At 39.2% G+C, this 25,734-nt stretch overlaps 3 protein-coding genes across 4 annotated transcripts; 1 reads left to right on the forward strand and 2 right to left on the reverse strand.

Moving 5' to 3' along the window:
- Positions 1-1,051: 1,051 nt before the first annotated feature.
- Positions 1,052-11,149, reverse strand: LOC109481113 (cullin-5-like). Of its 2 annotated transcripts, XM_019783593.1 has the most exons (20): positions 11,036-11,149; positions 9,575-9,684; positions 9,119-9,218; positions 8,417-8,599; positions 7,807-7,948; positions 7,450-7,595; positions 7,254-7,334; positions 6,623-6,664; positions 5,906-5,999; positions 5,522-5,652; positions 5,253-5,360; positions 4,882-4,946; positions 4,528-4,657; positions 4,081-4,212; positions 3,785-3,911; positions 3,358-3,530; positions 2,941-3,102; positions 2,504-2,622; positions 2,110-2,233; positions 1,052-1,793 (listed from the first exon to the last, which is right to left on the reverse strand). In XM_019783593.1, the coding sequence occupies exons 1-20, from the start codon at positions 11,054-11,056 to the stop codon at positions 1,599-1,601; spliced, it is 2,385 nt and encodes a 794-aa protein (XP_019639152.1). In that variant the 5' UTR covers positions 11,057-11,149; the 3' UTR covers positions 1,052-1,598. The 2 variants fall into 2 exon arrangements, with proteins under 2 accessions (XP_019639152.1, XP_019639153.1); XM_019783594.1 differs by lacking the exon at positions 6,623-6,664.
- Positions 11,150-11,216: 67 nt separating this feature from the next.
- On the forward strand, positions 11,217-14,092 carry LOC109481171 (prefoldin subunit 3-like). Its single transcript, XM_019783675.1, has 6 exons — positions 11,217-11,337; positions 12,080-12,204; positions 12,378-12,444; positions 12,652-12,750; positions 12,981-13,119; positions 13,332-14,092. The coding sequence occupies exons 1-6, from the start codon at positions 11,284-11,286 to the stop codon at positions 13,388-13,390; spliced, it is 543 nt and encodes a 180-aa protein (XP_019639234.1). The 5' UTR covers positions 11,217-11,283; the 3' UTR covers positions 13,391-14,092.
- A 1,273-nt stretch (positions 14,093-15,365) lies between these two features.
- On the reverse strand, positions 15,366-24,889 carry LOC109481092 (chromodomain-helicase-DNA-binding protein 1-like). The gene is made up of 26 exons (XM_019783563.1): positions 24,579-24,889; positions 24,113-24,225; positions 23,710-23,816; positions 23,366-23,480; positions 23,186-23,217; positions 22,799-22,880; positions 22,277-22,436; positions 22,060-22,151; positions 21,635-21,704; positions 21,208-21,306; positions 20,898-20,994; positions 20,576-20,649; positions 20,331-20,444; positions 19,964-20,078; positions 19,687-19,834; positions 19,366-19,549; positions 18,846-18,932; positions 18,653-18,711; positions 18,397-18,480; positions 18,046-18,125; positions 17,707-17,915; positions 17,284-17,382; positions 16,964-17,034; positions 16,481-16,595; positions 15,964-16,072; positions 15,366-15,585 (listed from the first exon to the last, which is right to left on the reverse strand). The coding sequence occupies exons 1-26, from the start codon at positions 24,673-24,675 to the stop codon at positions 15,366-15,368; spliced, it is 2,832 nt and encodes a 943-aa protein (XP_019639122.1). The 5' UTR covers positions 24,676-24,889.
- Positions 24,890-25,734: the final 845 nt, after the last annotated feature.

Here is a 25,734-nt window from a genome sequence, read left to right on the forward strand (position 1 = left end):
ATTACATACCACCCTGCAACAGCTTGCAAGAGGAAGAACTAAGCTAACAGAGCGCTGAAGTGACATCTACTGTTCTTTGTTTCTATTACCATTGCTCTACTTGGATGCTGTTCTTGCTCAGTTGTTCTGCATATTCCGAGATATGGAAAATCTAGTTTAATATAAACACCTTTTTTTCTTTTCTCTTGCCAGCTGTTACAGGGATTTGGAAACACAGATACAAAATTCTTGGCAAGCACGTAATGTACATGTGAAGCTTATACTTAATATTTCTCACTTGCCGTACGACTACTTGTATCACATCCCCTCCCCAACTTAACTTGGCAACCTCCCACAGATTATCAAAGAATATATTTACAAACACTTATGGCATATGCTGTGGACTATATTCATTTTGTTTGGTTGACAACAGCTATAAACCACAATGAACACTCCCATATTCAATACATACAATACATATTCATAACACTGTTTTATGCTGAGTGGATTCTGCACATATGTTAAATGCATGTAACATTATGACACTGTCTAAAAATCTCCAGAAGAAAAATTACGACATTGGAATGATGATGCATCGATCAGTATAAAACCCAAGAATGTTAACTGCTGCAAGCATGGGTAGGTGTTACATTGACTGAAGCACTCTTCATACAAAGAAACCCCTCACATCTCTTGCCCCCTAGGTTTACAATTGATACATGCATCACCTATGCATACATATAACTGCACTACTATAGAGGTACTAATATTTGATTGGTTGATTCTGGTTCAAATTGTGTATAGAAACGCAAGTAGCCCACTCTCTTACTACTCACTTGTGTTTAAAACAAGTAAAAACCATTTCACCAAGGCACTCATGTCTTTCAGTCATTTATAGTGTCACCGCACTTTAGTGGAACTAACCAGAATACTAGTATTTGCTATCAAAATAGATTTTGCACAGGTGGGTGAAAACTATCCAACCTTGGACCAACCAAACCGAAGCCTATCATGAGCCAACCAAACCGAAGCCTATCATGAGCCAAATAATAAACATAAGTCATTGCACAATATAATGTGGTGGGGGCTAACATAAAATGCTTTTTTTTACCTCCATTTAATAACAGATTTTCCTAGCATGTAGAAATTATTACCCTTTTTTCTTTCTATGGGTTCCTATTTGTTTACCATGGACAGTACAAATGTACACATAGACATCAAAATACAAAAGCTTAAGAAGCAATTTGTACTGCAAATTGTCCAGCTCTTACTGTCTACACATGTCTATTCGCATGTTTGTGTGATCTGCAAATACTGAATCATATGTACAAAAAGTTGGCATGACATCTGATGATTGTGGCCATAAATAAATTTTTTTCCATAAAAACTTGTTTTGGCGAGTCCCAAGAAACCAGGAAAATGGGAACATACGGAAAAATAAGCATCTTCCTAATTTGCAGCTTTTAGCTTTTACCAGATCTACCTCCGAAGTTCATCTGAATGGTATGACCTGCAGATAAAGAATACTTAGATTGTGGTTCTGGGAGGGTCCATGTTGCAGGGGAGGGGAGTTGGCTGAAGTCTATGACTTCCAGATATGTTGTTGCAGCTTTCCCAGCCTATGCCATGTAGATAAACATGTTGATGTTGTCTTCGTCTCTCCTCATGTATTTGTGTTCGATCAGCCACTCAATCTGTTCCTTAATCATCTTCTTGGAGGGGATGAACATGTTCTTAAGGATCTCCACTAGCTCTGTCTGCAGCTGGGCGTTGGAGATACGCTTTCTCATCTTCATGATCTTCACTATAGCCTCCTGTGGAAGAAAAAAAGTCACAGATAAGAAGGTCAGCCAATTTTTTTCTAAAACTTTCTGCTCAGGAATGTAACAAAAACAACGGAAGGGAGGAAGTAGAAATTGTGCACAGGGAAGGGGATAACCTTTGATAACCTATTATGGGACCTTTGACCTAACTTCCTGTCAGTGTCCTTGATGTTCAAGCATGTGGAAATAACTACAGAAACACAGGCAAACACACTGACACATTGGAAACAAAACCTCCATCCACGGAGGTAGCAAGACCACTGTGTCCGCTACAGAGAAGAGCTGTATGTGCACATGTGCCCCTTACCTGTGTCCTGAGTATCCTGAGCTGTATGATGCCTTCATTGTCTTCCTCCCGTGTTCTCTCAGTGGACAGCTGCAGTCTGCCAATCAGGTTGATCTTTCCTCTCTTCTGGAGTTTGCCATTTTTACTGTGATCAAACAAAATATTATGTAAAAGTACATACACGTGCATGACTCAAGACAAAGATATGTTAAACTACGAAAGTGTCTGACCTTTTGACCTGTTATTCTGCCTGTCAATCTTCCTCTCACATGCTTTCAACCAAACTGTCCAGATAAACATACACACAAACCTACATGTACATGAACCCTTATAAAACAGTACTTCCATACCCAGAAGTAAATAGAGCAAACTTAGCAACTACAAAGTGTAGTACATTATGAAAATGTATATTTACATGAGGCCAAACTCCTGGTTGACCCAGAAGACTGTCCCTTCCTGGAAGTCCTTGGGTGACTGAGCCTCAGGTTCATACACCAGGACCTGTCTCTTAATCTTGGGGAAGGCCACTAAAGACTGGAAAAACAATGAAAACAGTTCATGAAGTATTCAACATCAGACATACATGTACATGCATTAAACATAACATCAAGTACTGGTACAGAGGTTTAGGGTACTTGTACTTAAAAGTTGCTGAATAGAAATCTCTTTTATACGCATGCCAAGTGTTTTATCAAGCCGACATTTCAGTAACCATCTGTCACCTTCCTCCGTGCAATTCTAACTGGTTCACATTGCACAGCACAGGTGTCCCGGCTTAAAGTATATACGCAGTTACAGTACCTACAATGTGGTCCGAAACCTACAGGAATGTAAGGTGGTTCTAGCACTCACCCATAGAGTTCTCCTGAGCTCTGTATCGGGAAGCTCCGTGGCTAACCTCAGGTTCTCCAGCGGTATTCTCTCGTTAGGCCTCTGGTTCCACGAAAACAACACCGCCATCTGGAAGGTCGTGACCTCCAGGTCGTACTGACCCACTTTGTTTTTGAAGGTTATCTGAGGAAAAAAAGGTCAAAGTAACTGAATGATTTGAATAGTACAGAGCACTGCATTGGAATATGTAGCATCATGGGTATTTCTTTTTTTAACCTTTATTTAACCTTGAAAACTGTACAGCCTTCACTGCTTCTCAATTCAAGGGATACATGCTGGCTAATCAATAAGAATGGCAAAGGTGTAAAATTTGTACAAGTAAAAACGAGAGAACAACAGAGGTTACGACTTGTGTGCATCACAGTAAAGGTTACCCACAATGCCGTTGGACATGAGATGATGCCACTGCAGTTTCCTGCCGCTGTGAGTCTTCCTGTAGTACTCCTCCACCTCCGGGATGTAGTCCTCCAGCTCCATGGGCAGCGACACAAATACTCGCTCCGAACTACGCGCCCAGGCACCCGCGTTTAGTACCTTGATATTTACACAATCTGGGGAAGGAAACGACAAAACATGACTGATGACAACATCTCTCTCTTTGTCAGTCTCAAAAGACCATGACATTAAGTGCACAAAATAGGATAGTTCCTTTCCAAATTGAATTTGAGCTCAAATTCAAAATACAAGTAACAACATGTAAAACTTCCCTAAATGTTGTGACCAAAAGACTTCACTTTCAATTGTCAGCTCTGCCCCTGAGGCATCACCAAATTAGTAACAGTTTACCATGTATCATGCGACATACCTGCTATAGAACCATGCCCCTTGTCCCGAATGGCTTCCTTAAACTGACTGTTCAGGTCTTCGCTGACTTTGATGTCTTGGAACATCCTGGCCAGTTTGTTGACATAGTCAGCCGGCATGCCTACTTCCTGTAAACAGGTAAACACAAAATATTCAGTGATGCTGAGACTTTTTTAAATCCTAATATGACTTGAGAATACACTAAATGATTTGGAATATCAACAGCAAAAACAACAAAACTCAATACTAAGACATAGCCACACCCAGTTGCCATAGCGATATGTAAATGAGCCTCACCCTGAGCCACTCCACCATGTTTTCTTCCTTCTCGCTGTCAGCGGAACTGTCTAGGATGAGCCTGCGGGTCAGGTGGGCCTTGTGGTACCTCATAAACACATCCTTGTTCTGCACGTACTTCAGCACTAGTAACTACAATGCAAACAAAACAAAACGTCACGAACAAAATCATGTCAATCAAACATTCATATCATACCACAGCGGTAATCAAGATATAATTAAGATTTCTGAACTGATGGATTAAATTCTGGGGAGAAAAATTCACTGAGGTTGGTTTCCATCATGCTTTTCTTTTGGATATGTACACCACCTAGTAATTCATAGGAAAACTGCATGAGATACTGTACATCACTCATTCCTCAAATAATCATCACTTATGAAGTAAAATTAATATTTCAGAACAGATAAATTGTATGAAAGACAACTTGATTATACCAGATTACTTACCACATCTTTAAGTCTGGCATCTATTTCATCAGATGTGAGTTTCTTGCTGAGAGGAGTCTTTCTCAGCAGCATGTCGCAGTAGTTGGCTAACAACTCCGGACATTTGGATTCTGGCTGAGTCTTTGCTACACTGTGGGGATCAGAACACCATGCAAGTTGATATTTCAGTATCTTACTTCTTTTATATATTCTAAGCAAATATTCAAATTTAATGCCAATCCATGCTCTATCGACAGATGCCAGATTATTTGGCAAGAAAGTGATCGGAGTTGCAGACTGTAGATCGAACAGAATCAGAAAAATACCAGGCTAACTATAACATTTTATGTTTAATCTGTAATGAATTCCACTTACCCCTTTTGTTTAGAAGGAAGCTCTAACCTAAATACAGTTGTGTCGTTCACTACATGCTTGTAAGCCTGCAAAATACAGATCAGGAACAAAAAAATTGTTCAAAGATCAACTATTAAGCATATCGTACATTCCTAGCTGATCTCTGGCTCTCCTACGAAAACTGACAAGCATATACTGGTAGCAGTAAACTGAGGACAGAAAATGAAATGACCTTTTCTAGAACCTTTGACCTAACTTCCTGTCAAGTACATGTACTCCCTAAAGTGCCCAGCATATGGAAATGGACCGAATCACAAGCAAACATACAAACAGACCCGTCAAAAAAAAAAGCCAAAGGTAACCCCTATTTCTTTACTGTAAAATCTGCTCACCTTGTCCCTGGATGTAAGGAATCTAGGGTCGTCGCTGAAGGCTTTCTTGACTAGCATACTAAAGATGTTAAACAGCGACAGCAGCTGTTCAACATACTTCTCAGAATCCTGTAAAATAAAGACACAAAGAAACTTTTAAAGATAATCTTATAAAAATTCTCAACAAGGTGATAATTGAAACAGTTCATATTTGCATGGGAAAGGGAATGGAGTGAAATATGCTGCGTTTGCTCCCAAATGTGTCCCTACAAGTTCTACCTGGTACTTACAGAAGTGATAGTCTCTGCAGCAGCCACCATGTCGGCCAGGCCCTGGTTCTTGATATGCTCCTCCAGGTCCCTCAACATGGGGTTGATGCCGTCTGGCACCCGGTCTAACAGCTGGAACATTAGCAGCAGCTCTGCACAGGCAGGGCAAAGGTCATCGTCAGATAAGCCAATCTGATTGGTCAACAGTACATTTTGAAATTTTGAAATGAAACATCAATCACATACTCAACTAGTGACTGCTTTTGGATGCTTTCTTTCTAACTTAAGAATTGATACTAAAAATATGCATTCAGCTAATGATAAATAATGATCAACAATGCAGACATGTACACAACATAAAACCATTGCAAATATTTGAAGATTACTATATTTTTTGGTACTCACTGTCTGTTTCATTTCTCTTGATCATAACTGAGCACTCGGCAAGGATGGTTTCCTTGAAGGCAGTTACTAGTACGTGAACACAGCACTCTGTAAGCTGGGGGGGGGGGAGAGAACACAACAAGACATGAACAGTCATGACGCATTTAGAATTCCATAGGTCACCTTACTGCAAAAGCACTCAACTACTCCTTAAAATGTAATCAAAAATGAAGTTGCATACAAACAGACATTTCTGAAATACAATGTATCATATTCTTTACTCCACCAATGATATACTAGTAATTTTGAAAATACAGGAAACTGTTCTTATGCTTCAGATAAAGCTACATTTCCAAGTATAAACATTCTCCGTTTTTTTCTTGAGTGCTATGACCTGCTCACCTGCAGTTTGTAATGAAAGTGGTAGGTGTCATTTGTGACAGGGTCCCTTATAATTCATATGGGACAAATTATTGTAAAGGAAAAATTGCAATTATCTTTATGCTGGAGCAGTTGTTTTGTTTTTGCAGAAAAGTGACATATCACATATTTCATACGTCAAGTAACGGCACAAACATTTAAGGACAGATTTCCGTGATGCATTGATTATTATGGTGAGTTTGCGATTAGGGGCGTGAAAACAAAACGTGAGCTACATGTATGTGCGTCAGACAGCGTCTACATGCAAAAAGGCCTTACGGATCCCCTGTTTAAGCCACTCGCCCCTAAAGAACTGACCTGAAACTGCTGGCTTGCTACCTGTCCTATATGGAGGCTTTTCTGAAATATAAAACCATGCAACTGAAAAAGCTCTCACTCAAGCACTGTGCCAGCAATTTCATTTCATGCAGACAAGACAGCTTCTCTGAAAGCTCATCTGATTGACGAGCATTTCTCGTCAAGTTGTTAAAACATTTAGGCTGTGTAGCAACAAGCAAATGCATATGGAAGGTCGTACCATGTTGCAAGGCTGGTGGGGGTGGGAGGGAAGGTAAAAAAGAGGTTGGGTTTTAACTTGTTAAGACATTCAACAATGAACACAAGTGACAGGGTTAGTAAGGGTAATGCATTTGGGATGTTACATGTATATGTATATAGACATGTTTACATTTAGACAAGTCTACCTACAAAACAAAAAACTTCAGAAACTTAAATTTGATCAACCATACCTCTGTTACTACTTAATCAGTTGTTAGTATCATTAGTCACTAATTTGTACACTTCCAAATTGGTGTGAACAATTTGTTTCAACAATTCTTGAAGAGGTTAACAAAAAAAAGGGAGTTTTTTTCCACAAATCTTACCTGGTTTCTAACCAGATGCAGCTCAGAAGGATTCATTAGCTATGCTAATTTATGCATTTGCATACCTTTTGCACAGAGTCACACCCTTTCCTGGTTTCCAGGTATCTCATGGCTCGTTGTTCTTCCTCCTTTAGTTTCATATCAGCCTTAAGGATGAAAACAGAAATTCTGTCAAATATCAACTACAATTTTCATAAAATCATCAGTAAATCAGTATTGTATGATTTAAGTTCAGGACAAAGAAAGAAGAAAGAAACGTACATATTTCATGTAGTTCTGGACCCCGTTGTCAGCCAGGTACTGTGGTGCCTGTGCCTTGTAGAAGGCCTCCGTTGCCTCTATGTAGGCTGCCTCGAAGTTTTCCTTGTATATCTTTAGCTTGTCCTCAGGATCTGAGCATAGGTTCACTGAAAATACAGAAAACAAAAGATCGTAAAGTCTTGGTAAAAATTTTGGAACTTATCATACGCAGAAGCGATATTTTTAGTGTTATGATTTCGCAGTGAAGAAGCACTGCAAAAGTAAAACTACCACAAATATTACAAGATACACAGTACAGTAATTTCTACAGTGAAAAGGACCCCACCCCTTTGCTAACCCCTTTCCCCGTGCACCTACCATATGATTCCCTAACCCCGATGACCAGTTGTGAGTCGAAGGCCTCGCCCATCCTCTCCGAGTGTACCAGCTTCATTGCGCTGTCCTGGAGTCGCTGTTTGATGTTCGAGAAGATGCTCTGATTCCAGCTGTCCAACATAAGCTGTGGTAAACAACAACATGTCAACAATGTTTCCCCAGTAAACAAAACAAAGTGGATAGTTTTGCTACTTGTATGTCATTTTGTATCTGGTAATAAACATTTGGCATCCTGTAGCTTTTTGTAATGCTTGCACAACTGTGTGGCTATAGAAATAGAGATGGGTACTGACATATACACTACATGATACAGTTTACGGTTTTATTAAGAAAATCAGCCTCACAGCATGAGATACATATACAACAAGCTGAATTGCACTGATTTGTACACTTGTATGTAGAAAAACATCAACTTACATACAAAAAAGAAAACTCAAGCAACGCTAAACAAAATGCCTAACTATGGACACAGAAAGTAACAAGAACGTCCTAAAAGTAAAACAGTCATATTGGATATGATGTGGGACTGACTAACAAATTTCACATATACATGTGTATTTGCAGTGTCATAAATTTGTTTAGTTTTACAGACCTTCCTAACAATACTGTCCTCCGGGCTGTTCTTTTTCTGCACACTACTGACGGTCTTGCCAGCAAGGGAGGTCTCCAGCTGGCCGAACGGCTTGGGGAGGTACGAACACTGCGTGAAGAACTTCCTCCACTCCGCTATGTACGCCTTCAGCAAGGCTGTGTCGTCCTGATGGGTCAAAGTGCGCTGGAAAAAAAGAACAAAAATTCATGAAACCATGGCTTATAGTTCTGAACAACTGGAAAAATGGGACTAGAATATTACACTAATATAATAGATGAACACTTTTTGTTGTCTTGAAGAATGGTAAATATCTACAAATGTAAGTACATGTATTTGTAAAGTGTGTTATGATCCCTTCAGATCTTGTTTACAATACCACCAGCAAATTCTCAAGGTAACAGTCTAGCTATAATGTAAATATGAAGTTCATATTAGACTGTAATGTGTTCAACACATTACTTATATATAACCATCTACCATGATATTGCAAAAAAAAAAGAGAATATTCATGTTTCTTAGGGGAAAATTTAGAGCTGTGATTTAACTTTTGAAACTGTACATTGTCTTGAAATATTTATGTCTAACCAAATGTTATTTTTCTCTAGTCTTTCTTAACACCACAACAAGATATCCAAGATCAGGACCCCGATTCTATGGTATCCCTCCCTGACCACACCCCGGCCACACCCCTACCACGCCCACCTGCTGCGCTTGTTTGATGAACTCCAGGATGTCGTCCTGTAGGGCCTTGTGAACCTTCCCTGGTCCCTTGTCATCCCACAGACACACTGAGTGTACATCCCTGGACAAACAAAAACAAACAAACAAATAATCAAACACGTCTCATAACATCACAAAAAATGTATATGTTCCTCTTTAATGTATAATGTCATCATTCCTCAAGCAATTTATAGTGATTAAAAACAATACAGTAATTCTTCCAGTTCTCTAATCCAAGTTGTTAAGGCATTACAACTGACGACTGAACTTTCAAAAATCTTTTGTTACCAATCATGTCAACCTTTTACATGCTAAGAAACGAGTTCTGCCACTTATTTCCAACACAAAACATTAATCTAAAGAATAAAGATGACCCATACACTAACAGTTAAACAGGTATAGACTAAGTTGAGGGTTAATATAAAGTGATGTCTGCACCAGAACAAGTCCTGCCACTCAGCCCTGGTGACTGGCTCCTGACGTAACAGCTTCAGCACAGTGGGCCGCATGCTGTCCCACTTGTCTTCAAACTGAAGGCTGCCTTTATCCTGAAGAACACCATGATGACAATGTTAGATTTATATATTTTCTTCTCCAGAGCAGAAGGTTGGTTAGTGGCAGTTGAAGCTGATCCTGGCTGTCAATCATGATTAATAATTCAACCAATAAGAGAGTAGCTGCATGCCCATCATATTCATCCATTTCCAGGTCTTTGTCTTGCAGTTCCATAGCTATGGATGGGCAGAGCTACACCATATATGTTGAAATTTTCGCAGTGGTCTCTGTTTTGCAGTTGATACAGTGCACAATTTATGCATTTTCATGGTGACTATGCTTTAAAAACATCATGTTGGACATATTTAATTTTTAACTATTTTTTTCCCTTGTTTCTTTGATCATTTCCCTTTTCTAAACAAATGGTTATTGTTTCCATTCCAGATACAAGATCAACTTTTAAACTCCCATGTACGGTTCAAAGCTTAAGCATGAGTCTAGAATTCCCTCTTCTCCTGTTACTGTAAACAATGCTGTGAGTAACAGTGTGTTTAGTTTACAGGGCAAGGCTTGCCAATCTCCTACTACAAACATCTAGACTAGAAGCACATACCTGGCACATGGCCAATAGAAAATGTATACAATTTGTTCATCTACCTTTTTCTTCACATGGGTAGGTTCTAAACATAATTTAGTTCATATTTCCAAGATAACATTGTAAGTGTATTTGTCACACACATATGATGGACTGATTCAATTTCAATATTGTTAACGTTAAATGTTTTGTATGTAATTACGTTATCTACCTATCTTTTTTATGAGAACAAAAATAATTTAGCATTAATGGCTTTCATAAAATGCGCAGAAAAATGACAATATAATCATTTGTCATAGTGAAGCACTTTTGGTGAAACATGACTGAAAATTTAAAGTTTGGGAAAGAGATTGGACTGTTTTTATTACGACACAACAATTTCATACTTTCGAGCAAGTTGCGTTATCATGGCTGAAGAAATTGAAAGATCGATCGCCAGTTCTTTTTTATCTGCAAAATTATGTTATCTTCTTTCAAAATGACATGATTTCATAAATTTTGCCGTGGCTTTGTAAGATTTGAGATTATATATGATTACATTACATTATATATACTTTTCACTCTAGTATCTGCGTCAGACATAAATGAAGTATGGGGAAATCACTCGAAAAAATCACAGCATATGCGGTACCCCAAGATACTTTCACCAGAAAAACAGCAATCGTTGGTCGTAAGAGAAAACTAGAGGGACAACATCTGAAACGATACGTTTTCCTGAAAATTGTGGCTGATCAGTTAACAAAACTTTAGAAGAAACGAGCAGTGAGTAGACAAAAATGTCAGAAATATTTGAGCTGTGCTAAATTTACCTTCAACATTGGCGCCGCCATCTTGAATTTGTGGCCTCGGCAAGTCTCGTGAATTGCGAGATTACAGCATTTTCAACATTTTCTGCGATTTTCAACCTTTTAATCATTGATTTAGTAAACATGGCAGCAAATGAAATATATGTGACATTTAAGACCATATGAGCTACATATTAGGTGAAGTTTACTCATGTTTTTGATCAACGAGATTTGGATATGGTCATGTGCCTTCACTACATTTTCCTTCCAAAATGGCGGCAGAGGACCAGAAAGCACATGGAGGGATCCCTCAAATGCGATTTGTGGTGAGTTTGCGCGTTTCTTCCAACAATGTAGCGTCTGGAATTCTCAGGACAAACTCTAGGAAAATTTTGATGTACGATTTTGTGGACTGTTTGCCTTAGTTAAGTTGCTGCGTGCAGTTAAAGTGAGCTTTTCGCACCCCACCCCTGTCTCTCTCTCAACTTCTGCCTGACAATGTGTGACATGCATGTAAAAGCGTGTATACATGTTGTATCATACACTCTTGTGCTTTGGTTTGGTGTCAAGAGACTGAAATGACGTTGATTCTGTAGCTCTTTTGGTACGTGTTGGAAAAGTGGAAGCTTCCAACTAAAACAAATGACATGTTCTATCAGAATTGAATTCTGAACACTTAGTGGATCTGTAACGTTACAACTGTGGGTAGAAGAAAAATTATGAACATGGTAATGTGGAGGGTTTGAAAGTTGTAAATTGTAAAAAAAAAAACTTGCAGTGGATTGTGGCAGCAGTTTTTACATAGTGCAGTACACAAACACACAGTGACACACATCACACTATAAGTTATAACAAATATGGTTGTTTGAACCATGATGCTTTTGACAGTGGATTGACAGGAAGATGACCCATCATGCACCAGAGTGGGCAGTATATGGAGGAATTCAGGAAGTGGTTACATGATTACATTACATTATACAATCCCCTCCACAGTTCCAATGCATTAACGAAAACCCCAAACACTTTGCAGAAGTCTGAAATCTCCAATTCTTGTTGCCGTATATACAGGAAGATGTGGATGCTTACATGAAGGAACCGGAGCATGAAAATGCAGAGAAAGTCCTCCGTAAGCTGGATGAGCAGTATCAGAAATACAAGTTCATGGAGTTCAACTTACAGCAGAAGAAGAACAGGTAATTAATGCAAGTTCAAAATTATAAAAAAAAATTATTACACATTAAAAATATTTTTGGAATGACGTATAGAAAAAAAAAGAAGAGAGAAGAGAAAAAATAACAATGTCCTTTTCCTTTTTTAGGCATCCAGATTGTTTTTCCCTGATTTTTGTTATACCATTCTTTTGCAGGTTGAAGGGGCAAATCCCAGAAATTAAGACAACATTAGATATAATTCAGCACATGCAAAGCAGAAAGGTATGTGATTATCAGAGTTTCTGACGTTTCAGAGTCTGACGTTTTCAAAATCATATCCAGTTGCTTGAGTAACTGCTTTTTGGCATACCAATGTCTTTCTGAAAAAAGTGAAGACACATGGTATAAAAAAATGCAATAAATGTCAATTTTAGTTACTTTGCTTTGTCTCACTGATTTTGAAAATGTTTATCCAATGGTGCTGTGCAGGGTTCCAGTGAGCCAATGGAGACCAGTTTTATGATGTCAGACAATCTGTATGCAAAGGCAACCGTCCCTCCAACAGACAAGGTCTGCCTTTGGCTGGGGGTACGTACCATATTTGGTCATCTTGGTATCACCTTATAAGGACACATGAATTGCAACTCCACACAGCTGATACATTTGTAGGGGTAACATGTTGTTAAGTGTAATATATATTTTAACTATCTGCTGCCACATCATACACCTGTGAAGCTGGTGTGTTACAACTTACAGCTATATTATATACTATATGGATGCAGATTCAAATCTACAATGTATGATGTTACCATCCACAGGCCAATGTCATGTTGGAGTACAGCGTGGATGATGCTGCTGCTCTGCTGGCCAAAAACCACAGCGCAGCCACCTCAAGTATGACTCAAGTGGAGAAAGACTTGGAGTTCTTAAGGAACCAGTTGACTACCACAGAAGTCAGTATCCTTTTAACGAAAAAGATAAAAGATCTGCTTGCATTTTGCTTAAGGTACAGGTATGTCACTGGGAAATGTAGCATGCATTACCAGAAATTGTTGTATTACATGTACTATTTATATTATTTGTTTCAGAATACTTTGGTCTGCTGCCGTGTGTATGGTTTTTGTCTTGCCAACAATTTAGGTTTGTGCCTTAACCAACCACCCACCCAGACATGGCCAGAGTTTTCAACTGGGACGTCAGAAGACGACAGGCAGCGAAACTACCTTAACCCTTCTCATAATAGTTACAGTTACATGAACTGCAGCACCCCACCCTTCCAAAGCTAACTGATAATAAGCAGGCCCCTAACTTGTAAACAGTTTTTGTCTGGACTGTGCTTGATACATGTCCAGACATGGTTTATGTCTTAGGGGCCTTTAATTTTGACATATTACCCAAAGTTCATCACACTGCGCATGTACAGTTCACACTGTGAACTGGCTTATTTGCCTCTCCAAGAATTAAGTTTCTGTGTGCTCTGCCACCTTTGTTTTTGTCACCAAAGATAGGTATTGATTTGGTTTGTTTCGACCACATGTCACCAAGTGCCTGAGTGTAGCACATCCTGTGTATGCTATTTTTTTTCAGTGTGGGTTCATGTTCTAACCTCTCTGCAGAGTTAGCCATGTAAGTATGCACATGATGGAATAGAGATTTATTCCCACATCATTTAGATTGAACAAAGAAGACAAAAAAACAGATCTCGCTTGCTATTTCCTAGCTTGCTATTTCTAAGGATTGCTTTGTGTTCGCCTTCAAAAATGAAAACATTAGGTTAGAAATACCGATAGCAATTTAAGGTAATGGTGTGTGTAAAATAAGTAATGGCAGAAATCTGGGTGTATGTACTTAACAATGCATAGTTATGACTGTATGCATCATGTTTTTTTGTGTTCATTGGTGATTGGTTGTGCAACATGAAACAGCAAATATATTGAATTTCTGTTCCTTTCTTTATTTTTGACTGATAGTCTTTAAGTGTGTACAAATGCCATGTATACATTTGTATATATATATTTTTTTCTACCTTTATTGTTGTGTTTGCCACGTTTTCTTGATAATAATGTTGACTATAATCTCATGATTATACATGTATACATGTATGCATGATACATCTGACAACAGCACTCTTGGAATTTTTGTTAAATGGTTTCTTTGTTAAAATCTTTCACAACAATAGAGTATCCACATACATGTATGTGTAACTTCCAAACATACCAAATCCCACTGCAGGGCAAAAATACCCAAATGACACGATACAAGTATGTGCAAGAGTCTCATTTCAATGCTATTTTGTGCGGGTCTTCCGGAACTTTCCGTCCACGTGACAGGCACTCGTCAAGCCACCTGGTGCTCACAACAGCTGCCTCTGTACAGTCGGCCGCCACCTGCTGCAGCACCTGTTTAGGGATGATAATGAATTCGGCAGCTGTCAGAATAGACACGGTGCAGCAGTGAAACATAAGGAACACAACTTGAAATCAAGAAGCCACATTTTTCAAAGATGTACGCCTCTGCAGGAATTGTTTGGGCATCAAGTAATAAATGTGTGTGTTGGAAGCTGAAGAAAATCGTATGGTGCTGTGTCCTTATATTTTTGATGTGATATTACTGCACATGACATTCAACTGTAATGGGCCTCCTTTATAGTCCTGTCCCTAATCCTAACCCAACTTTTCAGTCAGTACTAAAGGTTGAAAGTAAGTCTAAATTACTAGTTTTTAAATTACTGAAATTCTGCATTGTTTTACATATATGTAGTGCACAGGTTCCCACCTGATCATCACTGCTCCATGAACCTACCACCACATGGGTTGTCTCTTCTGTAGGGTACTCACAAACATCTCCGTCATAAGTGACAATGGTTAAGGATACAAAAATGGGAACTAGCTCTTTATTATTATACTGTAATTCAAACATCCTCATTTTGTGGGTGGGTTGTCAAAAATTTGGCCAATGTTAGACACTGATGGCAGGGGAAATTTGGCATTTTTAAGGGTATCAGGTACTTGATAATCTTTCCAATGAGATGACTCATCAAATTTGAATTTTCAAACTTTTTGTGATGATTGTAGTTAAGAACAACCTGAAGCGGGATGCTGGGTTCAGAAACATGGGACGAGTGGAGAAGAAGAACCCACTGTCTCCCATGTTGACATCCTCTTATGTCCCTGTTCAGAAGTGTTACATGTAATTCTTACATTTCACACAAAAGGATATGCCACAAGGTATCTTGTGTACTTCTTCCTTTGTTCATCGGTGACATCATGTAAGAACACCACCACACCCTGCATAAAATTTGGCAGTGAGTTCCCTGCAGTGGTATGGGACACAGGAGTACTTGTAGTCTGTTGAGAGGTGGAGGCACTGGCTCCAGTAGTCTTGGCCACAGCTTGCTTCTTGTTCTTCCGAGGGTAGTAGTAGCTACACCAAGGTCAAGGTTATAATGTACAGGCAGGTATACATGTATTACTCAAGTGTTATAAAAACTAAACAAAAACAACATTTTACCCGTAGACAAGCCCGTCCCTTCACAGTGCAAGCCTTGGGTTACTTATCTGTTCAGCTTTTCACAGCAAAAAATTGAAAAGATTTTTGCTAACCACCTATCTGGTACTGCCCTGCATTTTCTGCATGTTCAGTCAGAGGGCACTTACAGTCAATGTAGTGAAGTGCCTTCTCTTATCCCTTAGCCTTTTTACGTTCAGGCTAGACACATAGTGGATTAACAACCCACTAACCCTACAGCTTAAAAATGGCTTCACATTCACCTTTACTTCATATGGTGAACACAAAAGATACATGTATGTGGGTATCCCCCTGGAGGAGAGGTGTTTCCTGATCAGTCTCTCTGTGCCGTACCAGTTGAACCCAGGGGTGTTGTACCCTATTCTGGGCAGGTGGACACTGGCTACATGGAAATACACGGAGAAAAAACAAAGTTTGCCTCTATGTTGTTATACAATGAAACACAGGCTAGGATTAGGATGAGAAGAAAGATTGGATTAAGGTATCCCCATGTGCATGTACTCAATCCCCCAAAGAAACACATTGTACCTTCTAAGAGGAGTGGCTATTGTGGCTATCCATACTGTATAAAAGTTATGACTTCATTTTAGTTACAACATTTAAATTTTGAAAAAATGTGCTGTAGCAATTAGATTACCTGCCTTGAGGTGTTCATGGTAACATAAACTACTGACCATGCAAAGTGAACAAGGTGGTTTATGATGATGGTCATGTACATTGTAAGTCGCTGGTCAGGCCTGAGACAGACACAACGAAAGCAAGATTTCCTCTAACTGTTCAAGAGACGGACCTTTCATTCTCCTTGCTGCTGTGCAGATCCTGACCAGTCCCTGATTCAGGGCTGACAGTTTGATCCCTGAGAGCTTGTTGTTTCTGTCCCGGTCCTGGGCCACTATCAGGGCTACCTGTGTCCCAAACAAAACACAAGGACAACACACACACGTTAGATCACATTTAAACACAGACAAAATAGTGAAGAGATCAAAATGTCACAGTAAAAATCATTCATTTTAGCGGGGACTTAATTTCGCAGGAGGGAAAATTATGTTTTTGCAGTGCCTAAATTTGCAGTAGAAACAAAACAGTTAAGTACAGAAATCAGGAGACAAAATGTACCCCGGTATATCTGAGGTGTCATCGTGACTTTGCTGTCACTGTGAAAATCATGAAAATGAAATCACTCACTGCAAATATTTCAATATTTGCATTGTGTTGAATTCTTCATTGTACCAAGTTCAAAAGTTGACAAAACTGCAGAAAAAGAAGAACTTACCATGTCACTGCCCTTGGTTCTACTTTCTCTGTCATCCACAGCAATCAGGTGGGCATCTCCAAGAGCAAGATCTGTCATGAAGGAAAGTCACAAACTGTTTTATCTTTATAGCCAGTTACATTCCATACTTTGCACAACTCATTTTCACCTGAGCTGAGTGTGGATGTACAAATGTAAGTGCCTTTCCCAAGGCCACAACACTGGGGTATGCTCGGGATTCGAACCTAGAACCTTTAGATTTCGAGTGAATAATCCCCCAACCACAAGAAATCTATAAACGTTTCAGAATCTGTAGTAACTGTAGTTGTTGTTTCACACACCTTTCATTTTTCCAGCTAACTGGTACTGCATCTCAGGCTGGGAGGACCTGGCTGACAGGGCAGAGAACAGACCGCCCTGGCCCCACGACCCGGAGTCATCTGTAAACAAACATGATACATCAACAACAACAAGAAATCAAGCCCTAAGTTCACTCCATAATTAACATATGTAGATTTGTTTGTTTCTCGCTGATTCCATTGTATCCTTATGCATTTTCCCACTTGTTTTCATAACGCAACTGACGTGCATATACGTGTAGTAGGAAATTGAATTCCTGACAGGAAGTGAGATAACCTTTTCTGGGACCTTTGACATAACTTCCTGTCAGTGTCCCCAACATGCCAAGTAAATAACTGCATGTGTATTATTCGCAAAAGAACATGAAGACTTGATTTGGTAAGATTTCAGCTGAAGAAACTGACCAACACAGTGCACAATGATGGCGTCCTGGTCCCCTGTACACTGAGGATGGGTGACGTCTCCCATCACGTAGTTAATGGCCCTCCTGTCAACATCCTCCTCTTCATCATCATCATCTGTTATCATGGTAACCTCATCATCACTCTCCTCCTCGTCTGTTTCCATGGCGATATTGCAGGTGGTGTAGCCATGTGACTTCCACTTTGCTTCTCTGTTATAAATGGGAGTACTAGTGAGTCAACAGTTAAGAAATGTCAACAGTAACACCTAAAGCCATCAAAGCTGCAGTTGCCTTTTCAAATCAATGGTAATGCCAAGTACAAAACTGAATGTAGCCCCACCTTCTCTCTTTCTGCTTTTGTGCTCGTCTCACATCTTCTTCCTCCTTTAGCTTGGCTCTCTTGGCAGCTGTTTCCTGTCTCTGGTGGGAACAGGACATCCAAATGATACAGAAATAAATCAAATATATCTCCAAAGGAAAACAAGAACAACAAATCAAAGATTTCACACCTCTTGTTGTGAAATTTTTGTTTTATTAATTATTGAGAATTTCTCACTGATTCTGAGCAATTTTCTGTGTCTCTTCCTCCCAGCCTGCAGGGAGACCAATATGACCTCAAATTTGACCTTGCTTCCTCCCAACCTAGGGGAGACCATTTTGACCTCCAACTTGACCTTCCTGTCAGTCCTACCTTTTTCTTCCGTTCCTCCAGCTCCTCTGGGGTCAGCTGTTTCCTCTTCCGTGTGGGGAGGTCAGCCAGACTGACCAAGGGAGCCTGGATATTACAAGGAAATAACACATCAAGTACATGTAAATTTGAAAACTACTAATATGATTTAAGAAAATTAGTTTTAAAAGACACCTGATGTTGTGGTGGAAAGGTCGCCACAAAGTAAAACTGTTGTAAATATTTTAAGAACAATATCATCCAACCAAATTATAGTTACCTTTTTCTTTCTGAGCCTTCTTTCATCTGACAGTGTGTCCTCCTCTATAGAAGCCTCCACTGTTGAGGAAACAACACAAAACTTAAACACTTGCAAGATGGGAACAACAGACGATAAACTGAATAGTATAGAAGTATTTCGAGGACTTTGACAATGAAAGGGCAAAGAAAAGTTACAGTGCCGATGATCATACCTGCTATAAGAGTCTCAAACGCCTTTAGATCGTCAGCACTTGGTTCCTTGGAGTAGTCCTTTCCTTCAAACACATACATGTTGTTGGCTGTGGGCAGAAAATTGACACAAGGTAAGCAGTTGTGTTTCCACTACTGACAGCATCCAACAGTCAGTGATTGTCTCCCTGCCATTGTCAAACACTGCATTGGCAGGGGAATTTTTGGAACAGAATCAAGATTTCAGACCTCCATGTTGTATTTTGAGTTGAGAATTCTCACTGATTCTCTGCATATCCCACAACCAGACCATTTTGACCTCCAATTGTCCTTCCTGTCAGTCTGTGGTTTCCCCTCACCTCCTGTGATACTACTGCATTCATTGCCATTCAAATAACTACAAACACACAAGCAAGCTAACACACAAAAAGCCATTAAAACTGCCTTTCATTGATGAATTCTTGTTGAATTTTGAGTTAAGAAAATAAACAAATACACAGAGGTAAAAAAAAAGGAGGTAAAAAATGTTTGGTCATAAATTACCAGTTTCCTCCTCTTCTGGATCCCCCTCCTCCTCCTGGTCCTGTGATGCAGGAGTGACTTCCTCAACCCAGTTACCACGGTGACTGGCTCCCAGCATGGCCTCCAGGTCTGCATTATCCAGACTCTCCAGGCTCTCATCAGTCTCAAACAGTTTATCCAGTCCAAACTTCAGGATGTCAGAAAGCTGAAGCAGGAGAACAATAATCAGGCCACACCCATTTATTTCGGATCCTTGGTTGAAAGTATAGCAAGCTGACATTGTAAAACAGAGGGCAGGGAGGAAAATTTGAATACATCTATGTAGTACACTAAGATGTTTACCTGTGCACCACTGTCTGCTATAGAGTTCAAGCCGGAGAGCTGGCCTCCCTCGATCACACTGTTTGTCAACTTCAACTTGGCCTCTGCCCTCTTCAGAATGATCTCTTCTACTGTGCTGCCACCAATCAGGCGTATGATCTTCACAGGCCTGCAAAGAAATACAGAACAATAGTTTGAACAAAAACATGAATAAGAAGAGTGTAATTGGGTTTACTAATGATGAATTACAAAATATAATGTCACGTACTTCTGAAAAAGAAGACAACTGTCACCTGACCTGGTCTGACCAATCCTGTGAGCCCTAGCAGCAGCCTGTAAGTCGTTCTGTGGGTTGAAGTCACTGTCCATGAAGATGACAGTGTCGGCTGAGGCCAGGTTTAACCCCTGTCCACCTAAGGAAGGGCAGTTGTAACACATAAAAGCCTCAAAAAAGCTGCATCTTGACAAACAAAAACTTAAAGTTTTTTTATTCATTATGAGTACATAGTAGTGTCACAATACATACATTACAAAGGCTAAAAATACCACAAATCTTGTCGATGAAATAATGTTCATGGTGGTCTTGCAGTTTTTGTGGTGACCAGTATCTACCAAGTATATGTATTTCTGTAAGCATTGTAAAGAATGAGCATCACTCTTCCTACCTGCCCTTGTGCTGAGGAGAAATACAAACACATCGTCTTGTTGGTTGAAGTTCTGTATGGCGAGATATCTCTCCTCCCCTCTCACAGACCCATCCAGTCTCTCATAGCTGTAACCTGGTGGTGGGAACAAAATATTGCTGATTACTAAAGAAGTTAATTCTGCATAATCATGAAGTCAGGTCGACTCTCTATTAGCTATGGGGTTTGGCAGAATGTACATATAGGAGGACTAAAGTAATTTTTACCTCTGAAGCCAAGATAGTCCTGAAGGATGTCCAGAACTCTTGTCATCTGGGAGAACACCAACACTTTGTGGCTTCTGGAATAGGAAAATACACGCATGTTTTATGCTAGAGTGTCCAGATGGTGTTGTCCATAGTGCTGAAATGCCATCCTGGCAAATAACAATGCTGTTGTAATGTATAAATTGCTTTCAAGAAACAATATAATGTAGCTAAAATGTTTTTCTGTCTCCTCAGCATCATTTAAAATCAATATTTTTCATACCAAATGAACATTTAACTACATGTACTAAAACATTTACTATGGTAGTAACAGTGTCTTTACTTTTTCTTGAGGTAGGAGAGGAGCTGGTCTAGCAGAAAGAGTTTCCCACTCGCTTCAATCAGGTGTTCTCCTAGTACATATGGTTCTGGTTCAACACCTGAAATGCAAAATCACTAAAAGTCAACTCATTTATGTAACATATTTAGATGTTATTAAAAAATAGTGATGAAGGCTTGTAAAATGGGCCACCTTATCTTAAATTAAAATCAAGTTATTACTCTTTGTTTTGAAGTTATCAACTCATTTCTGTAAGTTGATGTATTTCGGAATACAGATAAGGAACACAATGTGCATAAATGGCAGACCGTACCATCAAACAGGTAGGGGTGGTTGACACACTTTCTTAACTGCATCAAGATATTCATCAGGCGAGTTTTGGTAGGACCTGGACCAACCGTCTGAAAGGCGTCTGAAAAAAGAAATACAAAAAAATTACACTTAAGCTTCAAATAGACACATTCATGTAAATGTTTTAAATTCAATTATGCAATGGTAGATATTTGTAAGCTTTTATCAGAAAAATAATAGCCCCTCTTTTGGATTCTACACACAAGACAAAACAATTTTATTGAGTCAGACTTTTTAAATATTGAAATGTTTGAGGGGCCTTACTTTTGCAACTTTGTTAGTGAATGCTCCACCACAAATTCATGACACTACAAACTACACTGTGACAGCCTCCTTTCCCCATTTACAACAAAATTAAGTCCCCACAAAAATAATCAAATTTCCAGTACCTAAGTCCTTCATTAGGATAGCCTTGTAGTACTTCTTCTGCAGACTTGTCAGGCCATGGTACAGGACCACCTGTGAAAAATAGCAGGGCAAAATACTGTAGATGAACATTTTGGCAATGAATTCTAAATAAAAACATGAAGGACACAAAGAAACATTGCCTTCCTTTGAGGACAACAACAATGAGACATCCTTCATGAGCCTAGCTCCTACTTTTAAGAGAAGGAGGAGGGAAATGTATTGACTTGTCTCTACCAGACAAGTGACTGGACATAGCACACACACTTTTTCACAAACTTGAAGAGTTGATATCTAGAAGTACATGATGACATGCAAAATGCCTAGAGTTCTAAAGGAAAGACTTATAATGTACACATATTTATCTATGACACAACAAGGATGACAGGTCAAGCTAACACGAACTGACCTCTGACTTCTTTGGCAGGTCCTTGATGACCTCTGACTTGACCCTCCTCAGTAAGAATGGCTGCAGCAGTGTATGGAGCTCCTGTCTCACACCTGTGTTTCAGATCATAATATCAAACTCTGGTAAGAGACAGCCATTGTAACATACAGTAACAAACACTTGGAAGAAATTAACACCTAAAAGTGGAGAAAAATTCAGACAACATTTGACCACTTACTAGAGCTGTCATTGTCCACTGCACTGTATCTGTCTACAAAGTCTTCCCCGTAATGTTGCTTGAAGAGGGAGGGGGCCACAAAATGTAGAAGTGAGAAGAGCTCCTCCATGTTGTTCTGAACCGGAGTTCCAGTCAGCAACAGATGGTAGTGGATGGTGAACTGGACAGGGTGTAACGTTAATGTTGTTGGAGAGAATAATCTGCTGCATTTTGTTAAATGTTGTTAAACTATTTTTTTTACATGATGTTGCTTGACAGAAGTTTTCTAAGCCTTAATCTATGATATAGGACTGAATAATCTGCTGTTGTTTTACAGAAAATAATGTAGTTTCGGCAGAATTTTTTTTTCTGTGATTTTCAGTGATCTGCTAAATGTGTTGTTTGTTTCGAGTTGCATGACAGAATAATCTGCTATGTTTTCTATAGTATTAACACTCTGCCAATTATCCTATGACTAATACAAATGTTGTGGAAAAAACTTTCTAAGTTAGCAGAGAGATGGTTAACCAAGTGTTGTCTTACCTCCTTGAGAGTCTGATGAAGAAGAGAGTTCTGATTTTTCAGTCTGTGAGCCTCGTCCACTACAAGAGCCTGCCACTCAAACCTACAAAACAACAAGAATGGGTGGGATGAATGTTCCTGACACTACAATCATCATGGTATATCATCATAATTATATATTTCATCACAGCCAATTTGTTTTAACTCTGACTTCCTTACGAAGCTAAGCCTTTTGGACACACAACATGCATTGCAAGTATTTCTAATGACAAACTAAGTATAACACACAATTTATACACACACACACAAACACACACTCACTCACACATAAACACACACCACACACAAATGATTTAGACATGAGCTTTTTTTCAAGTACAAAAAATGTACAGTATGGTGAGCACTTACCTTCTGAGAAATGATTCATCCTTCAGGCAAATCTGGAATTTGGAAAGACAGCCAAAAGTTTCTGAATCACTTGATCTATAATTGGGTCCTAGATTTACAACTTTGACAAACTAAAACAACATAAACTTAAGAAAAATGCATATTCCATTCATAACAAAAACATCAAATCATTCATTTTACCTCATACGTAGACAGCATGACATGGAAGTCCCTGTGTCTACGGAGAGAGTGTCGAACCTCCTCTCTCTTTTCCTTGTGTCCCACATACACTACTACTTCCAAACCTGGAGAAAACCTGAGAAATATAGTCATATTATCAGTTACTGACCATAAAAGTGGATGTACAAGGATTTTGTTCTTGAGTATGTTTGTGTGTGTGTCCATAGTTATTTGTGCACACTAGAGTCACAGGAAGCAAAGAGGAAGTGGACCAACACATGCCATTTCCAAATATAAAGCCTGTACTTGTTCATAGCAATTTTCAAACATATCTTCTTAAAGACTTAACTACATAACTTCAGTACCTCTTGAGTTCTTCTTGCCAGTTCCTGAGAACTGAGAGGGGACAGAGGATCAGGAATGGACCGCTCACATCCAGACTTCCATGGAGAAATGTCAGGAAGGCAATGGTCTGGGGAGATAAAAAGGGAAAACATATTCTGCTAGGTCACAGACATCTGTATCCACCATCCTAAGAAAATGCATCCAAAGAGATCTCCAATGCAATGTCTCACAGATACATGAATAGAATGGATAAAAAAATCTCCAAGCAGAAGTTGGGAGGTTTTAAGAAATTTTTCAACAGTTTAGAGTTTTTTCTGAGAAGTAGGGTGTAAGGAAATACTCGACTGTCCAAAAAAACATTGCTACTATCTATTTTTGCCTTCCAATATCTGCTTGGAGATTATCTGAGATAGAAGGTCCCACCTGACAAGTCTTCCCAAGGCCCATCTCGTCTCCTAGGATACAGCCATGGTTTCTATGGTAACGCTCGATAAGCCAGTTCACCCCATCTAACTGATATGGACGGAGAGTGATGTCTGAAAAAAACACCATCATCAAATATGATCACATATGGCAAAAAAGTTCCATGTAGATGCTCACTGTCATTCCAAGCAGGATACTCATCATCGTGCACATTTTGGACTGTACGGATGATTCGAAATGATCAGGCTATTTCTAAACCTGCTTTCTGACACCACTATCAATCTGAAGGCCCTTGGTAGCCGCGGCGACTGTTGCAGGGCTTCTCTTGCTTGCAGTCTTTTACATTAATGTAAAAGACTGCAAGCAAGAGAAGCCTTGCAACAGTCGCAGCGGCTAGGGCCTTGGTTTTATAAACATCATAACAAGTGTGTGATTCTGAACTTTTCATGATACCGGTAGTTCTCACCTTTGAGTCCCGAATTTTCCAACTCCACCGCAGTCACGGCTGTGAACCCGGTATCCTGGTCATTCAGCCGGTTGATCTTGCTCTGAAGTCTGTCCATGAGTTCTGTACACCGCTAAACACCACTGTCCTGCAAGCTTGTACGACGTAGTGAGTAATATTTCTAGCGAGAATCGACTTTTGATAAAAGGCGCGCGGGCGTGTTTCTACTTGTTAGTGTGACCTTTCAACTCAGAATATTACACTCGACAAATAGGGGTGGCACAATTTGATAATAAATATAGTTTTTGCACGGTATTACTATTAGGGAACAAACTACAATCGAGAATACGGCTTTTATACTACAAAGAAATTGAATTTTTAATCTATTTTGATTGCATTCATTTTGATAGAAGATTATAATTTTGAACCGTACTTTGGAATTTCCCAACGTATGACGTCACTTCTCAGCGCGGGCCATTCAAACACGTATCTCCAATGAAATCAGATGTTGGGGAAGAAAGTCGTAATATTTTCTCATTTTCTGACTACTCCAACCACCATGTAGATATTAGAATAGAGAATTGTTTTCTTGGATGGAATGTCCCATTTCACTGACCAGAAAATGTGTTTGTTTTAACTATAACAAGTTAAAGCTGACCTTCTAAATGTTCAAATTTTCATGGTTTTATTCTCGGTTTTATTCATTCTTCCGCGGACTCATGACACTTCAAATATGCGTTTCCAACGCACTACTGTACTATTAGAATTTTTCAACGGCCACCTTGTAAAACACCGCGAAAACTTCAGTTTACAAGCTATTAATAGTAGAAATATGGCAGTAAAACAATCAACATACAAGTATAGCAAGGAAAACAAAAAGTGTCATCAGTAGTTAATGATAATTACATTTATTCCCATTGTTAAAAGTATTTACAAGTGAAATAAGATGAATTTCTTCAAGATCATATTGTTACATTCTGCCAAGGAGGTTAAATTCTAACCTCGTTGATTCTACCATCTTTGTGATGTATTTCATTTACTTGTAATAATTTGATGTTGAAGACACATCAAATGTAAGCTATGCCTGTTTAGGGCAAGCTAAGCTTCTGGGGTCTGACCGGAAGAACAGCTGCTAGAAAAGAGATGTACATTGTAGCTGGGCTTTATATACACCACC

The sequence above is a fragment of the Branchiostoma belcheri genome, unplaced genomic scaffold, assembly GCF_001625305.1.
Source record: "Branchiostoma belcheri isolate BF01 breed outbred unplaced genomic scaffold, Haploidv18h27 scaffold54, whole genome shotgun sequence".
NCBI classification, from domain to species: Eukaryota; Metazoa; Chordata; class Leptocardii; order Amphioxiformes; family Branchiostomatidae; genus Branchiostoma; species Branchiostoma belcheri.

Excerpts from the sequence above, each read along its gene's own strand:
- LOC109481113 (XM_019783593.1), bottom strand. The coding sequence starts at position 11,056 with ATGGCGGCGCCAATGTTGAAG. Across the intron at positions 7,949-8,416 it reads AGGACAGTATTGTTAGGAAG|CTTATGTTGGACAGCTGGAA; the intron begins GTCTGTAAAACT and ends TGTTTACCACAG. Across the intron at positions 5,361-5,521 it reads CTGCAGAGACTATCACTTCT|GATTCTGAGAAGTATGTTGA; the intron begins GTAAGTACCAGG and ends TTTATTTTACAG.
- LOC109481171 (XM_019783675.1), top strand. The coding sequence starts at position 11,284 with ATGGCGGCAGAGGACCAGAAAGCACATGGAGGGATCCCTCAAATGCGA. Across the intron at positions 11,338-12,079 it reads TCCCTCAAATGCGATTTGTG|GAAGATGTGGATGCTTACAT; the intron begins GTGAGTTTGCGC and ends CCGTATATACAG. Across the intron at positions 12,445-12,651 it reads AGCACATGCAAAGCAGAAAG|GGTTCCAGTGAGCCAATGGA; the intron begins GTATGTGATTAT and ends GGTGCTGTGCAG.
- LOC109481092 (XM_019783563.1), bottom strand. The coding sequence starts at position 24,675 with ATGGACAGACTTCAGAGCAAGATCAACCGGCTGAATGACCAGGATACC. Across the intron at positions 22,437-22,798 it reads TTCATCAGACTCTCAAGGAG|TTCACCATCCACTACCATCT; the intron begins GTAAGACAACAC and ends CACCCTGTCCAG. Across the intron at positions 18,712-18,845 it reads GTTTGAGACTCTTATAGCAG|TGGAGGCTTCTATAGAGGAG; the intron begins GTATGATCATCG and ends TTTCCTCAACAG.